The sequence below is a fragment of the Salmo salar genome, chromosome ssa20 (genome assembly GCF_905237065.1).
Source record: "Salmo salar chromosome ssa20, Ssal_v3.1, whole genome shotgun sequence".
Lineage (NCBI taxonomy): Eukaryota > Metazoa > Chordata > Actinopteri > Salmoniformes > Salmonidae > Salmo > Salmo salar.
The window spans coordinates 42,856,404-42,872,417 of record NC_059461.1 but is presented as its reverse complement, the minus strand read 5'-3'; the positions used below and the strand labels follow the sequence as shown (position 1 = coordinate 42,872,417).

The 16,014-nt window shown below is 41.1% G+C and overlaps 2 protein-coding genes across 9 annotated transcripts in view; both read left to right on the top strand.

Annotated features, from left to right (window-relative positions):
• Positions 1-258: 258 nt before the first annotated feature.
• Positions 259-13,315, top strand: zgc:162872 (BAR_ACAPs and ArfGap_ACAP domain-containing protein). 6 transcript variants are annotated; one of them, XM_014161899.2, is made up of 24 exons: positions 279-354; positions 797-886; positions 1,081-1,138; positions 1,252-1,371; positions 1,524-1,577; positions 1,678-1,736; positions 2,256-2,439; positions 3,340-3,423; positions 3,545-3,589; positions 3,785-3,880; positions 4,422-4,496; positions 4,582-4,685; positions 4,801-4,852; positions 4,977-5,077; positions 5,348-5,459; positions 5,663-5,859; positions 6,119-6,188; positions 6,417-6,511; positions 7,183-7,259; positions 7,333-7,487; positions 7,875-7,984; positions 9,177-9,287; positions 9,376-9,437; positions 11,605-13,315. In XM_014161899.2, exons 2-24 carry the CDS (start codon positions 834-836, stop codon positions 11,769-11,771), a joined length of 2,241 nt encoding a protein of 746 aa, XP_014017374.1. In that variant the 5' UTR covers positions 279-354; positions 797-833; the 3' UTR covers positions 11,772-13,315. The 6 variants fall into 6 exon arrangements, with proteins under 6 accessions (XP_014017373.1, XP_014017377.1, XP_014017376.1 ...); XM_014161900.2 differs by having other exon boundaries at positions 304-327; XM_014161898.2 differs by having other exon boundaries at positions 259-886.
• A 1,021-nt stretch (positions 13,316-14,336) lies between these two features.
• Positions 14,337-16,014, top strand: part of LOC106580633 (protein IWS1 homolog) — a 38,091-nt gene continuing 36,413 nt past the window's right edge. Inside the window, exons 1-2 of one of the 3 annotated variants that reach the window (XM_014161895.2) lie at positions 14,337-14,756; positions 15,492-15,577. In XM_014161895.2, the coding sequence (XP_014017370.2) occupies positions 14,714-14,756; positions 15,492-15,577 (129 nt within the window). In that variant the 5' untranslated portion in view covers positions 14,337-14,713. The remainder of the gene's footprint in view (positions 14,757-15,491; positions 15,578-16,014) is intronic. The other 2 variants (XM_014161894.2, XM_014161897.2) reach the window with 2 other exon arrangements.

Here is a 16,014-nt window from a genome sequence, read left to right as displayed (position 1 = left end):
ATAATAGTTTTTTCATTATAACACCAATATTGTGACATGCCAGTCTAAAATTTGTATTTTTCAACAGTGGTCTGAAAATAATGTTTTTAAGAACATATATTTTCCATAAATTCCTTCTTGCATTTGCTAAGAAGCACAATAAAAATCGACATTGATTCAAATGTATTATCTTCAGAATGATTTATCCACCTTGCAATGTTTTGAAATCGGGGCTTTTATTTTGAAGGTCCTGCATTACCATAAGACCGTGGCGTCATTGTTAGTGCCGCTAGCAGAAAAATAGTCATCATCGGATATTTACAAAAAGCGATTGACAACACATTGCATGTATGCGGAGACAGCTGTTTGAGACAAGTATTTATAGTTAGTTATTACAAAGGGACATATTGAAAATTCTGTTGAGCTGTTACACGCTCATGCAGTCCATAACTTGTTGTTAGCGGTCATTGCCGCTCGTGCTCAGAAAAACGAATTACGGTTTTTCAGATCCCATCGATCGTCTTTCAAGGAAGGATACCTAGCCGGCTAGCTTTAGGCTATCCTTTACTCGAAGGCTAATGATAGGCATGCCACTAATGCACTAGCTACTGAACATGTCAATTATATTTTGTTTCATTCTTTATACTTGTAGCAACTGGTTATGTTATTGTCACTGTTGGTGATGCAAGTTGTGACTTTAAATCTGTATTATGAATAGCATAGACAGTTTATAAACATAGCTAGCTTAACGCTATTAGCTAGCTTAATGCTATCTAGGTCTCCCCATTGCATTGAATTATTTTGTCAAAACTATTAGCCAGCTACCGTTCCACTGAAGAGAAATCGCAGCCAAAATGGATTCATTCTTGGACTATGAAGAATGCATCCAGGACTCACCTGCATTTAGGTTTGTAACCTTCAATAGTGCCTGGAGTTTTTCCTGCTCAGGTGTTAAGGAAAAACTCCTTGCTCCTCTACCTGTCACAACACTGGTCTGGATGATTTTAAACAAAATGACACTGACAATATGGTGCATTTCATAGCTCTGATGGTGAGTTTCTGGAGACTGGGGAATAATCTGTTTTTATTGGTTTTTCTCAGGCTTACCCTGGATAAGTGTCAAACTGATGTTGCAGAGCTGCAGAGTCGAGTGGAAAAGGTGCAAAGTTCTTTGTGCTATGAAAATAAAATGTAGCAGCATAATGATTTTGCTTCTGCAGTGATGTCAATTGTAAGTGATAAATATCTGAGTGTGTATACCTCTCGATGCAGGTGATGAAGCTCTGTGGCAAGATGGTTGAATCAGGGCAAGCATACAACACAGCAAATCAGCATTTCCTCGATGGACTGGCTGAGTTCTCCACGTATCACAAACGTGACAGCGTCATCATGGTGTGTATGAACAGGGAGAGGGTTAAAATGTAGGAAAGAAGGGTTTGGGGCAATTATAAGGGACACAAATCATTAGGCTAAAATTGGAATTTGGTTCTGTTTTATTATCACTAAATTGATGTCTGTTGCATTCTACTCTTCTGTCCTCATAGAACTGCATGAGTCAGTTCATTCAAGGACTACAGGAGATGATCAACTTTCATACTGTGAGTTGAGTTCCACTTGAGACAGATGATTGTTGTCCACTTGTTATGTGCTTTAGTCAGCGCAGGTTTTACTCTCCTAGTGGTTCTCTCCTGTTTTTAGGTGCTGTTTGACCAGACGCAGAGAGCTATCACTCAGCAGCTGTCAAACCTTCTCACACAGTATGTTGCCGTGCACACACACACACACACACACACACACACACACACACACACACACACACACACACACACACAGCTGCACTTTTTAACTTGTTATAAGCATGAGCCTTAATAATGTCTTATAATAAGGCTTAGGTCTCTCGATGTTTCAACATTTCAACTTACTCAAAATGGCTGGAATCTAGTCAGGATCATTATCATTAGGGTGGCAGGTAACCTAGCGGTTAGAGCATTGGTCTACTAACTGCTGGTTCGAATACTCAAGCCGACAAGATGAAAAATCTCTCGATGCCCTTGAGCAAGGCACTTAACCCTAATTTGTTACAGGGGCACCATACTACTTTGGCTGACCCTGTAAAACAACACATTTCACTACACCTAACAGGTGTATGTGACAAAAGAAGAAGAGATAATTATAAGACAGTGTACAGGGGTCATACATGCTCATGACAAGTTTTACAATTCATTATAACTGGATCATAATGCATTATAAATGTCCTTTATGTCTTTGTCATTTAGGTTCATACCCCAGCTAGGAGAGACTAGGAAGGAGTTTGTGCGGATTGGGGAGGATCTGGAGACAGCAGCGGTGAAAAATGCCCAGATATACCGCCACAAAGTCACTGATGCAGAGCGTGCCAGCCATCTGCTGTTGGCCACACGCAAATGTCACCAGCACTTTGCCCTTGATTACTGCTTGCAGGTAAATGCAATAGCCAGATGCATAACCACAGATCAGTACATACAATTGGAAAATAAACTGCTAGTTATAGTCGAAGAATTTCACTTTAGTTTGAAGAAGTACTAATTGGGGTTGCAAAATTTTGGAAAGGTGTAAAAAGTCTCCAACCCGGAATTCCGAAAATACCTGCGAACTTTGGAGACAATTTCTGGAATTTTGCAACCCTACTTGGGATTAGGGATGTTTACACAGGGTAGGAATTGTTAGCGGAGTGAGTAGCACTCAGGTAATTCTTACTTAGATGATTATTTTGATTCTGCTCACAGTGTAAAGTACACTCAGCTGTGATCTTTTTTATTTTACCATTATTTTAGCAGGTAAGTTTACCGAGAACACATTCTCATTTACAGCAATGACTTAGGGAATAGTTACAGGGGGGGAGGAGAGGGAATGAAGGGAGATGATTAGGTTATGATGATGGTATGAGGGCCAGATTGGAAATTGAATGAATGTGTGATTCCTCAGAGAGCAGATGATGGCTGCTGAAGTAGGGCATTCCCAGCAGAGACTATTTAGCAGAGAACTCAGATGACAAAGGACTCACTGGCAAAGACATCCTGGAACAGCGGGAGGGGTTTATTTGTTTAAGGTTTGAGTAAGCAGGTGAGAGAACACGTTTAGGTACGTCTAACAGAGCAGGAACAGATACTGTATGTCATCATAAACAGGCCGGTGCATAACCAGACAACCCATGACATGGCTAGACAGTAGCAAACGTGCATTTTAGGATGGCTATTAATGACAAGGATGAGGCCTGGGTTGTGTTCATTAAGGTGGAATTAAAATAATAATAATTGCAACAGAAAACAAAATATGAGCGTTTCTTATTGGATAAGTGAAGGAAGTCCCTCCTTGTTTCAGTCCATGTTCTTCTGTTTGGTGCCTAATAAACAGAAGCCAGAGTTAACGGAGTTAAGGCATTCATTTTGGTTTCTTCAGCGATTGGTGAGGTCATATTAATACGTTCAATGCTTTGAAATTCATTTTGTAAAGTTTAACAGATTTTTAGATTGTGGCTTGCATTGTTTTTGTTAATTTGTCCTTTTAACCATTGCTCTTCTTGCAGCTGAATAACTTCAAGGCCCAGCAGAAGCTGGACATCCTAAATTCTGTGAGTCCCAGTTTCTAAGCTGTAGTGGGTGATCTTAAATGCAAACGTAGATAAATACCCAGGTGAACACAGTGTAATGAATGACAATAAATAATTAAAACGTGAATTGTGAAGAACATTGGAGAGTGGGCATGTCATATTGAAACTGAAGATGTAGAATTGGTTGATCAGTCATCCCTATATTGTTTGTTTCAGGTGTTCTCCTACTTCCATGCCCAGTATACCTTCTTCCACCAAGGCTTTGACTTGCTGAGAGACTTGGAGCCCACTATGAAGTCCATGGCCGCACAGGTGAGACCAGATGATGTGATTATTAGTTGAGGGAAAGTCACTATAACTAAGGACAGGAATTTTTACTGACCATGCGACCTGACCAGTAAAAACTCTGTAGCTAAAAATACCTGGCATGACTGTAAAAAAACAAAAATAGCCTGGTTCTCAACAACAACAAAAAAGGACATACTCTCCGTTCGGTGTCAGTGGCCACTGATTGCATGCAGAAGTCAGACGTGCGCACTTTAAGCTGGATGGTGAGGAGGGGGATTTTTCCCAAGAGTTAATTAAATGAGCTAGTTTAATGTGAAATTTGTTACATTTCAAATTAAAACATTGAAAAGAGACTAAAAATACAATTTGAAAAAGTCATTAATAAAAACATTCTGAGCGGGCAGGACATTTTTTCAGAGGAGGTCAAAGGGGCAGGTGCTTGGGCACTGGTTGAGCCCTATCTGTGCTTGTGCCTGCCACTCAGGGAGTATATAGTCCAGCATGCGGCTGCCAATATCATTGTCTACTGGTTCATTGAGATTTATGATAATATGCCTTTTGACAGCTTGCCCAACTCTCGACTGAATGTACAGCTAAAAGAAAGGACCTGGAGAATACCCACCTACTGATCCAGCAGAGAGTGAGTGTTATCATCAGATGCCAGACGCTCACAGTTGCTGAAGGATTATCACTTAACTAACACAAATGTGTGTGTTTGTGTCCAGGATGCCTCAGGGGAGCCCATACTACGTTCCTGTCCTGATGGTGGGGAAACCATACAGGGCTACCTCTTCAAAAGATCTCGGAGAAAGAACAAGACATGGAAGAGGTGAGCGAGAGAAACACAAATTCTTTACTGTGATATCTTACAACTTATGTCACACAATGGCAGTTAATTACTCCCCTGTATTCAACACGTCACTAAATCTCAAATCTTGCTTTAGATGCTGGTTCTCCATTAAAGACAACCAATTGGTGTACACAAAGTCACATAAGGTAGGACAGTTTATGTATTTATTTGGTCTTTTGAGCAATCATTTATTATAGTTGTATTGCAGAATTTTATTACAGACATTTTTGTGTCCTTGAATAGTTGTGATTGACAGTTGTCTTCCTGTAGGAGGAGCCTGTGTTGCTGTTTGATGACCTCAGGCTGTGTGCGGTGAAGTCTCTGGACAGCATTGACCGCCGCTTCAGTTTTGAGCTGGTTTCTGTTAAAAAGTAGCTAAGCAGTTTTAATTTCTATATTTTTAGTTGTATTTACATTTTTTCTGAAGTTTTCCACGAAATGTTGTTTAAATGTATCTCCGTGGGGCTTTATCTGTGAGATAATAAAAACTCAGTCATTTAAGATTTAACATTGCAAGCATCACAGCTCATTTCGGATACATTGGAAATATTTTACTTATATTTTGCATGTGACGCATTGAATTAAAGCAGAGCTCAAGTCCAAGTTATCCCTCATTGACCTATCTGTCTTCCTCTGCCCAGATGCTGTGCCCTCCAGGCTGACTCAGAGGAGCTGAAACAGGCTTGGATCAGTGCCGTTCTAGGGAGCATAGACATGGCCTACCGCGAGAGAGTGGAGTCCCAGCAGCCTCAGGTATTTACAACTCAGACAAGCTTACAGACACATTAACAGATTTCCCATACTACAATATTTAACTACAATTGTCGAGCACTTAGATTTTTGTATAAAAAAAAGTCACATTTAACTAAACAAAACAGCCTACCGTCAGTGTCCTATTGACCTATTAAGGAATCTCTAGGCAAATACATTCTAACTATGCCTCTCTGTGTGCCCAGCCCAAAGAAAGCCCTCTGCCCCTCCAGAGCCCCTCAGACCCCCAGCCAGGACAGCCTCCTCAAAGGCCTGCCGCTTTGGTTGTGGCCCTCCAAAGTCCGGGGAACCACCGCTGCTGCGACTGCAGTGAGGAGGAGCCACGCTGGGCCAGCGTCAACCTGGGTATCACCATGTGCATCGAGTGCTCCGGCATCCATAGGTACTGCCTTGCTAGTGTGTGGTGTTTATAGTCCGGGGGGACTGAAAGGGCGTGCAGGCTTTTGTTCCAGTCCAGCACTTTCACACCTCATTTTACAGATCAAGGTCTCACACATACCTTGATTAGTTGAATCAAGTGTGTTAGTGCTAGGCTGGAATAAAAACCTGCATTCCCCGTAGTCCTGTTAGTCCCTCTGGAGCTTCCCAAGACTGGGGTTACTGACCACCATGTTTCTGTTGTGTTGTGTTTTTTTTAACAGGAGCCTTGGGGTCCATCTCTCCAAAGTGCGATCTCTCACCCTAGACTCCTGGGATCCCGAACAGCTGAAGGTACTGTAAGCAGAATTCTCACATACATGTTACAAATTAAAGTTCTGTAGCTCAAGATAAAATATTACAATTATGAGTAGTAGCCCTGAGATTTTCCTGACTGCATGACCAGCTGGCTATAACTAGGGCCAAGAGTTTTACTGGTCAGAGCTCATGGTCAGGAAAAAACGAATGCCCCCTAAGTATGAGGTTAGTTTCTTAACTCTTCTGCTCTGTTCTGCTCTGCAGCTGCTGTGTGGTCTGGGTAATGATGTCATCAATGGGATATATGAGTCCAGGTGTGCAGCAGAGGGCAGAGTAAAGCCTAGTGCTGGCAGCCCTCGGTAAGCATTTTGCAACAGAGGTTCTTTGGCAACACTGTCAAACCCCTTATATTCCCCTTACTTCGCTACTATGGCCTATTTATTGCCTTACCTCCTCACGCCATTTGCGCACACTGTATATAGACTTCCTTTTTTTCTCTTCTATTGTGTTATTGACTGTACGCTTGTTTATTCCATGTGTAACTCTGTGTTGTTGTTTGTGTCGACCTGCTTTGCTTTATCTTGGCCAGGTCGCAGTTGTAAATGAGAACTTGTTCTCAACTGGCCTACCTGGTTAAATAAAGGTGAAATAAAATAAAAATAAAACCCCTTATATTAGTCTCGCATGTTCCAATTGGAAGAGACTTACTCCATCAATTGAAAGGCATTGATTATTAAAGAGCTACACTGAATGAGCTGAACTCTTAGAAAGGTTCCATCTAGAAACGAAAAGGGTTCTTCGGCTGTCCCCATGGGAGAACCCTTTGAAGAACCCTTTTGGGTTCTAGGTAGAACCCTTTCCACAGGGTTCTACATGGAACAATTTTTTTCTAAGAGTGAACACTGGAGTAGGTTTCAAAAGACTTCACATAGGGCTTTACAATGTTCGATTTGAAACAAAACTACTAAAATAGTTTGACTGCCTGCACAGTCCCCTGCTTTAACAGTTATTCTCTCTCTCTCTCTTTCAGCCCAGAGAAAGAGACATGGATTAAAGAGAAATATGTGGAGAAAAGATTTGTGAAGGATGCCAACTCGCCTGAAACACGTATGTCCATTCCTACTCCTAAATTTCGTCTCAGTCCATTCCTCTTTCAATGACGCTATTATTGTTACTGTAGAGATTGGGAGGGAGAATGCAGGACGCCAGTTGTACCAGGCTGCTTTCCAAGGGGACCTGGTCACCATGGCATCAGCGTTGGCGCAGGGTGCAGAGGTGAACTGGAGCCACGCTGAGGAGGAGGGACGCACTGCTCTCATTGGCTCAACTTTTGGGGTGAGTAGCACCATGGACATTATTTAAAGGTACAGTCAGCGATGCACAAAGTAATCAGCAATATCAAGCTGCTAAGGACATTCAATCCCAGGGCTAAACTTCTCAGCTGTTTCGGTTTTGCAGTTATCACATTGAAGCTATTGAAGTGCACCGATGCACATGTGCAGATATTCTGTGATACTCTTGAGTGCATCGTGATGCATCATGCTTATCTGCAACATCATATTGCTAAGTCTGTTTGACATAGATTGTGTTATATTTATACTTTAGCATGGTAGGCCCCCAAGTTTATCCTGACTAGGTTTTATGTGTATTTTTTTACTTCAGGGCCCTAAACATGGGTTGTGCATTTGTCTTACATGTATATGCTTTTCTGTCTGTCTGCAGGGCTCCCTATCGGCCTGTGAGTTCCTACTGCAGAATGGAGCCAATGTTAACTACCGTGACCAGCGCGGTCAAGGTGCCCTTCACACTGCAGCCACCTGGGGCCACACAGGGTGAGGGTCACACCCATAGAGATACATCAGTTACATATACAGTATATGTATGGTGTTTAATAGTGTTCTATTTAATTCACACCAATGCTTTCACACAGACTAGGGTTGGGCGATATTACTATACTATTGTCTATTGACAATGATTGACAGCTAGGTAGCCTGAATGTCAAGAGCGTTGGAAATAAATGATCTGTGCGGGTCAGAAAACCCCCTGACCCTCCATGGCCAATAACCTATCCTTCTACTAGGCCTAGCATAAAAGCTTTAAGACAAGTTAGAATGATATACAGTAGCCTATATCCCAAATATTCAAATAGCCTAAGAAGGTTGACGCTTTAAAAAGGAACAAGAATGAAAGTCGGAGCCTATAGGACCTAGGCGTAGGCTATTCTCAATCACAGCTTTATGAGAGCGATAGAACAAACAATATTAAGAGAGGATGAGGCAAATAGTCCTAAAGCGATTATTATCCAGTTCTAAAGACGGTAGACTTTGCTTCTATTCAGCTCATGATTTATAACTCACTACTGTGAGACGGCCCATTTGACTGACACTTTGCTCCATCATGGCATGTGTCACAAAGACACACACACACATAAACCTGTTTCACTTTGGCCAATAGGGGGTGATACCATCGTCCAACCATAACACAGTCAGGGAATACAGTATATAGAGCAGGGATGGGCAACGCCATAGACTACGGCTGGCTATTTTACAATATCTACACTATGCATGACCAAAACGTAGCTTCGTTTTAACTGGTATGCTATTGGAACAGTGCCTGTAACTAGGACCCAGAGTTTATGGTCAGGGTAAAGTCCTTGGTCTACATATAGCAGTAGAAGTCGTCCTTCCAGGTCAGGCCAGGGGTTCTCTTAAGTTTTTGGGGTCAGGGACCCCTTTTGTGATAGCAAATTCCTCCGGGACCCCTTCATAATCAGAACACAGCTCCTACTTGAGAATTCAATAAAAAAGCATGCAAAGAGTTTTACTATGATTTCTGCAGTGCATGATCGGACTAACCCAAGTATCTGGCCCCTTTTCTTCTTTTTAAAAATAATTTGGTCGCTGACCCCTTGCAGTACCACTTTGAGAACCACTGATGTCTTAGGCTATAGTATATCAGTCTATGATTGGTTCAAATCTGTTTGGTAGGTGCAAATGAATAACGTGTGTATCATGTTTCTCACAGGCAAGTGTGTCTACTTCTAAAAAAGGGAGCCAATCAGTATGCAGTTGACGAGAGGGGGCAGGACCCACTCGCCATTGCCATAGAGACAGCACATGCCGATATTGTAACCCTGTAAGTAAATCCACTCTGAAATGCAGGAAAAGTGGAAGCTTTGTGGTAGTTTGTTAATGCCCTGTATTTTTTGGGGACTGTTTTCCAGACTACGAATGGCTCGCATGAATGAAGAGATGAGAGACTCAGAGGGATTCTTTGGATCTATGGGTAACATTCACTATGTTGATGTTTAATAAAATGCTGATGCCTTTATTTGTTTCTCGCCTGTAGGCCTTTACACTGGTACCTGTATACGGGTTGAAAATGGAAGATATGTTAACTGATAAATGACTAAATTGGAACGCAGTGGCTGCACTGTAACATGCTATACATGACATCAGAGCTCAGGGCCTCCACTTCACAGCTCTGTATGGGTTTTGACCTGTCAGCTTTTCTGAACTTGAGCACCGCACGTGACAAGAAGTTGCCCCCATCCTTCCCACTAATTGGGCAACTTTTGCAAATGTTTTGTTGTCTGAGTGAGGGGAATGCTGTAAATTAAGAGGTATTTTAAGTGTATTTTGAAAGATGAGATGCTGAAGATTATAATAAATACTGCTGTGATGTCATACAAGCAAGCCAAACACCTGTGAATCCAAATGTGCACTTCACATTTCCATAAAACTCATGTCATATACAGTGCCAACGTTTATGATCACTATGTTGATGTACAAGATGACATAGCTTCATACCTTAGGTTGTTATGAACTGAATGAGCCAATGTCTGTCTATTGTGAAGAAAATCTGCGGCAGAACATGCACCTAAATGCTCGCATGACTCCTTTATGACTCCTTTTTAAGATTGTATTTTATAACTTAGCTAGTCATGTTGGCAATAGAACAAGCTTTCAAATTATGCCCACCTGACCCAGATTGCCATTTATAATGGGACGTTTTTGGATTGCGTAAACAACAACAGTAATTGTGCTGGGGACAATAAAAGGCCACTCTAAAATGTGCAATTTTGTAGCACAACACAATGCCACAGATGTCACAAGTTTTGAGGGAGATACAACTGGCATGCTGACTGAAGGAATGTCAACCAGAGCTGTTGCCAGAGAATTAAATGTTAATTTCTTTACAATAAGCTGCCTCCAACATCGTTTTAAAGAATTTGGCAGTATGTCGAACTGGCCTCACAACCGCAGACCAGCCCAGGACCTCCACATCCGACTTCTTGACCTGTGGGATCATCTGAGGGGGTGGGGGATAAAATAATAAATAATGTTTTGCAGGGATAAACTCTTTCTGATTGACTGGGCCTGGCTCCCTAGTGGGTGGGCCTGGCTGCCAAGTGGTTGGGCCTATGCCCTCCCAGACACACTCATGGCTGCACACCTGCCCAGTTATGTGAAATTCATAGATTAGGGCCTAATGCATTTATTTCAATTGACAGATTTTCTTATATGAACTGTAATTGTTGCATGTTGCGTTTCTATTTTTGTTCAGTATAAAATGCACAGAAAACAGTTCTGTGGTGAACTGTTGTGTCCTCAATGTTGGTCTAATAATTTCCCCATAATCTCCAAACTGTTCCCTTTGAATTGCTACCATGCTTATACATATGCTTTTCATATTTCTTCTGTAAGAAACATTTCAATTTAGCCCTATCCATTTAGTCCAATTCCCATGGAGTTGCAAGTCATAGTGATTTCCAGAGTTGAGGTGAACCAATCGACCCAACAATGTTTATCTAAACTTTGTGAGTAGACTTTGTTCTTTCACCTTCTGTGGTATTTGTCTGTAGCTTGGCTGACGCCACCCACATGGTACACAGCTAGGGAGAGCTGTGTACCATGTCTGGACAGGAATTAATTTGTTGGTGCAATATTCACTCAGAAATAGAGCACGCTTTGATTGGTTATCTCAAATGTTAAGACCTCTCATTTGGATGTGAAAATCTAACATTTGTAAAGGAAGAGGGCAGTGCTCCGGGGCTGTGTGAGGCTGTCCATGAGGGTGTTTGAGAGAGAAAGACGAAGAGGAGAACAAACCAGTAAAAGCACAGCCCCCTTCATTATTGACGCATCGTACTGACAACATCTAACAGCCTCCCTAGACTCTGAACTCAGGAGGACTTCGAGTTTTGATATGAGCCAGACTTCTCTGTCCGTGTTGAATGTGAAAACTCCTAGAATGCTATTTTGCTGTGCTGGGTTGTATTCATTAGGGCTCACCATAGCAAAACGTTTTGCAATGAAGACTAAAATGGCTTGTTCTTATTGAACAAGTACAGATAGTTCAGCCTGTTTCACTCTTTCATTTCGTGCCTACTAAACACAACCCTTAATCGAAACACAAAATGTTGCTAAAATGCTGGTGTGTTTCTTTCCAGGTGACGATGAGACATTTCAAGACATCTTCCGTGACTTCAGTGATATGGCTTCTCACGATCCAGAAAGACTCACTCGTCGACAGTTCAGCAGAAGCGGACAAGAGGGACAGGACAAGAGGATGGTGAATGACCAGCACAAGGCAGAGAAGGAGGAGGAAGACACATAGGGAGAATCTCAATTGCATACTCCTCGTGTCCTCTCTCCTCTCATCTTGCCTCTTTCTAAAAACCCATTGGAGGAAAAGGTCAGACGGATGGGGCCTCTGGCATTCTCATTCAATGGGTTTTGAGAAGGAGGTGAGGAGAGAGGACGCAAGGATTATGCAATAGAGATTCTCCCATGTAAATAAAGAGGAGGAGACCTAGGGTTGGGAATTATAAAGGAAAAGGGGCATTACCACTTTTCCGGTCAAGAATGGAGAACCCAGGGGTGAATTCAATGAGGTGAAACGTTCACAAAGTTGCAGGTAGAAATGACATGACTCTCAGTTCTACATAACAAACACTCACACCTAATCTATACAAAACATTTACAGTATATCTAAACATTCTGTAAAGTTGCACCCTCCTGGTCCTTCAGGGCTGCAGTGTCTGACAGTTGTCATTGTGCCTCAGCAGTTAAATAACAAATCAAATTCTGACTTGAACAAAGTAAAAAAGATACATTTTTAACTTGCTTCAGTTTTGAGGCACACTTTTGAAGTTATTAGAAAAGTTACCTGAACAGTTTTACAAAGAAAAAGAAAACATAAACTACTAGGCCTACTGCTACAAGGAAGCAAATGGTCTCAGGATCTCAATCCTGTTTAGAACTTATTATATTCAATGTTACAGTCTTGAATACTGCTCAGTAGACCCTTAAACCCTCAAGGAATGAATGCTCCAATTCTTGTGAATGGATGTTTCATTGGATGGATGCATATGAACTGTGTTTGCTCAGTCTGCTGAAATGCCCAAAAAGGCAATAAATAAGGAATATAAAAGGGTTACATATTGAAATACTAAAGTATTATATTTTTTTGTATTGTTATTAGCCACTCCCAATATTTCAGAAGTTATTAGATGACTTATACTTACTGACTGAACTGCTGCATGCAATAGCCCATACATGTTGCTACTTACAGGTCATCTGAGGGAACCGTTGATTCTTGCTGAACGTGGGGTGTATTCACTAGGAACCAAACAGGATAAAACAGGGAGGGACCTACCCAAATCTGTCCAATAAGAACTCTCGTTTTCATTGCAGAACATTTTCTGTTGTGAAACATTTTTGTTACAGTGTGTACTAATGATTATACCCCGGTTAATCTTTCAATTTGAGTCTGGATCAATCCCATTGAAAGCAATGGCTCCTTATAATAGACTGTTATTGTTATGTTTTTGTTCGCAGAGGAGATAAGTGGACCAAAACTGTCAAATTAGAATGCAGGGATTTAGAATGTATTATAAAGCGGGTAGTTTGGGTCCTGGATTATAATTGGCTGAAACAGCATTTCAGCTGTGTGTATATCAGACAATATGACGCAGAAGTACTTGTTTACTGTTCTACTTATGTTGCTAACCAGTTTATAATGGCAATTAGGCATCTTGGGGGTTTGTGGTATATGGCCAATATACCACATCCCCTTGGGCCCTATTGCTTAAATATAGGCCTATTATATATTATTTTACTGTGGCACAGTCAGATATAATAAAATGTGTCTTAATACTGTTTTTAGTTTTTATTGGATTATGGTGCACAGTGTCCCAGATGTGATTGAAATAATGAGTAAATGATGAGTACAGTCCTTAATGGAAAAGTTATTTTTTACAACTAAATCTCTATTTTGTATGTAAATGGGTTGTTATAGAAGGGTCCAGACAAATATTTTGATTTCACCTTTTATAGAAATTGACCCCAAACAGCTAATCACTTCCTCATCCTCGTGTAGTATGTGGGCCCTGAAAAAGACATGAACAAGGCTCAAAAACACCAAAATACATCATTTTAGAAACAGCAAAGCTCTCAGTATTGTAATGCAGGTCTTTAGATGTTGTACATATGAAGTTGTGTCATACTGAACTTTATACACAACTTTATATTCCATTTTGTTGTGACTCCAGAGATACCCCTGTCCATTTTACAGGTAACTGCCAAAATAAAGGAAACACTTAACTAAATGAGGGGTACAAAATATATTGAAAGCATGGAGTTCTTCCACACAGGAAGTTCCAGACACTTGTAGAATATATGCCAAGGTGCACTGAAACTGTTCTGGCTGCTTGTGGTGTCTCAACGCCCTATAAGGACACTCACTATATGTTGGTGTTTCCGTTATTTTGGCAGTTACCTGTAGCAGCAGGCTACATGGAAAATGGAACCGCTAGAGTTGCGAAAAGGGAATAAATATAACATTGCGGATAAAGTTTGGAATGATACAATTTCATGTGTACAACATCTAGACCTGCATCACTATACTGAGAGATTTGCCGTTTCTAAAATGCCGTTTTGATGGGTTTTGTTCATGTTTTTTTCAGGGCCCCTATACAACACAACGATGCTGAGGCAGTGCTGTTTGGGGTAAGTTTCTCTAAAACATGTGAAATCTCAAGAAAGGTGTCTGGACCATATTAACATAAAAAAAATAGATTTGGTTGTGAAAATAAAACGTTTCCTTTAATGTAAGGCAGCCTACTGTACAACAGGAGTCTCGAATAATTTCAAAATACATGCGCATAAAACGTCATTCGAAGAGCGACCAAAACTGAACGCATGAGCATATGACGGCGCCAGTCCTATGACCCCATTTTGGACATCGCAGGACTGTTTTTTTACAGCTACTTGCTAATGTTGATCAATTAGCTATTGTTTTAATTTGTTGACCGGCCAGAGACACTATCATTGCTGTCTAGCTTTCCGACTCATCTGCCCAGATGGTCTTATTTCGTTAGCTAGATCTTGACATTGTTCAAGTTGTGGTTGCTAACTAGCTAGCAGCAGGGCCCATTTTCGATGCAGATTGCTTGTTTCGTAACTTGCATTTTCTCGTTGACACAATAACCACAGATACAAGTGATTATTCGCCGAGCCTAGGAACTGAGTTGATTGTCCATAGTGTCCTTCGGACAAATGGATGGCGAAGAAGACGAATTCTTCTCCGGGAACCACTCTGGTAAGAACTGCATTGATCCCGGCTCGGCGCGGACTACTGTAGCTTGCTAACGTTAGCCTAACCCTATTTATTTCCATAACCCTATTATCGGTTAGGTCCTATTGGCAATAGGTTTATTTAAAAAGACGAATTATTAATAATAGTATTGCTTTTTTTGTATTTGTTATGGATATCGTTGGCTGCTGCCAAGGCAACAGCTAACTGTTACTCTTCCTGTGGTCCAGCAAAAATTAAGGAAGTACATTATAATATAATTTTTAAACATTAAAATGCATTTTACAACAGGTTTCACAATACAATAAGTGTATGCCCTCTGGCCACTCGGGTGGCATGTCTTGTGGGGTATGCATGGGTGTCAGAGCTGTGTGTTAGCAGTTTAAACAGACAGCTCGGTGCATTCAACATGTCAATACTTCTAACAAAAACAAGTAGTGATTTAGTAAATCTTTCCTCTACTTTGAGCCATGAGAGATTGACATGCGTATTATTAATGTTAACTCTACGTGTAAATTTAAGGGCCAGCCGGTGCTACCCTCTTCTGGGCCAGTTGTAATTTTCCCAAGTCCCTATGTGGCACCTGACCACACAACTGGGCAGTAGTCCAGGTGTGACAAAACTAGGGTTACTGTTGCATCAGTTATTGTGTGCACGGTCCTCATGCCCGTTGTATATGATACAAATATTTGTAAACATTAATTCTGGAATGCCAAAAAAAGTGTTGGTTATGTCCTGTAGATGGTGGTGGCACCCCGGTACAGGACGAACATGCTCCTGGTTCAGATGCGGAAGAGGAGATGAGGAATGAGCCATGCCACTCTGAGGTAAGGGGATAGTTACCTAAGCAAGACGTTCAGATAACCAGTGTGGTGGTCAAGTCCTCTTGATTTCCAGACCATCTTGCTCATACCGATTTAACATTTAAAAATAAATATACAGTATCTGTGAAATTGACACCTACTCATTCAAAGGTTTTAATTTATTTTTACTATTTTCTACATTGTAGAATAATAGTGAAGACATCAAAACTATGAAATAACGGAATCATGTAGTAATCAAAAAAGTGTTAAATAAATAAAAATATATTTTATATTTGAGATTCTTCAAAGGAGCCACCCTTGATGACAGCTTTGCACACTCTTGGCATTCTTTCAACCAGCTTCATGTGGAATGCTTTTCCAGCAGTCTTGAAGGAGTTTCCACATATGCTGAATACTTGTTGGCTGCTTTTCCTTCACTCTGCGGTCCAACTCATCCCAAA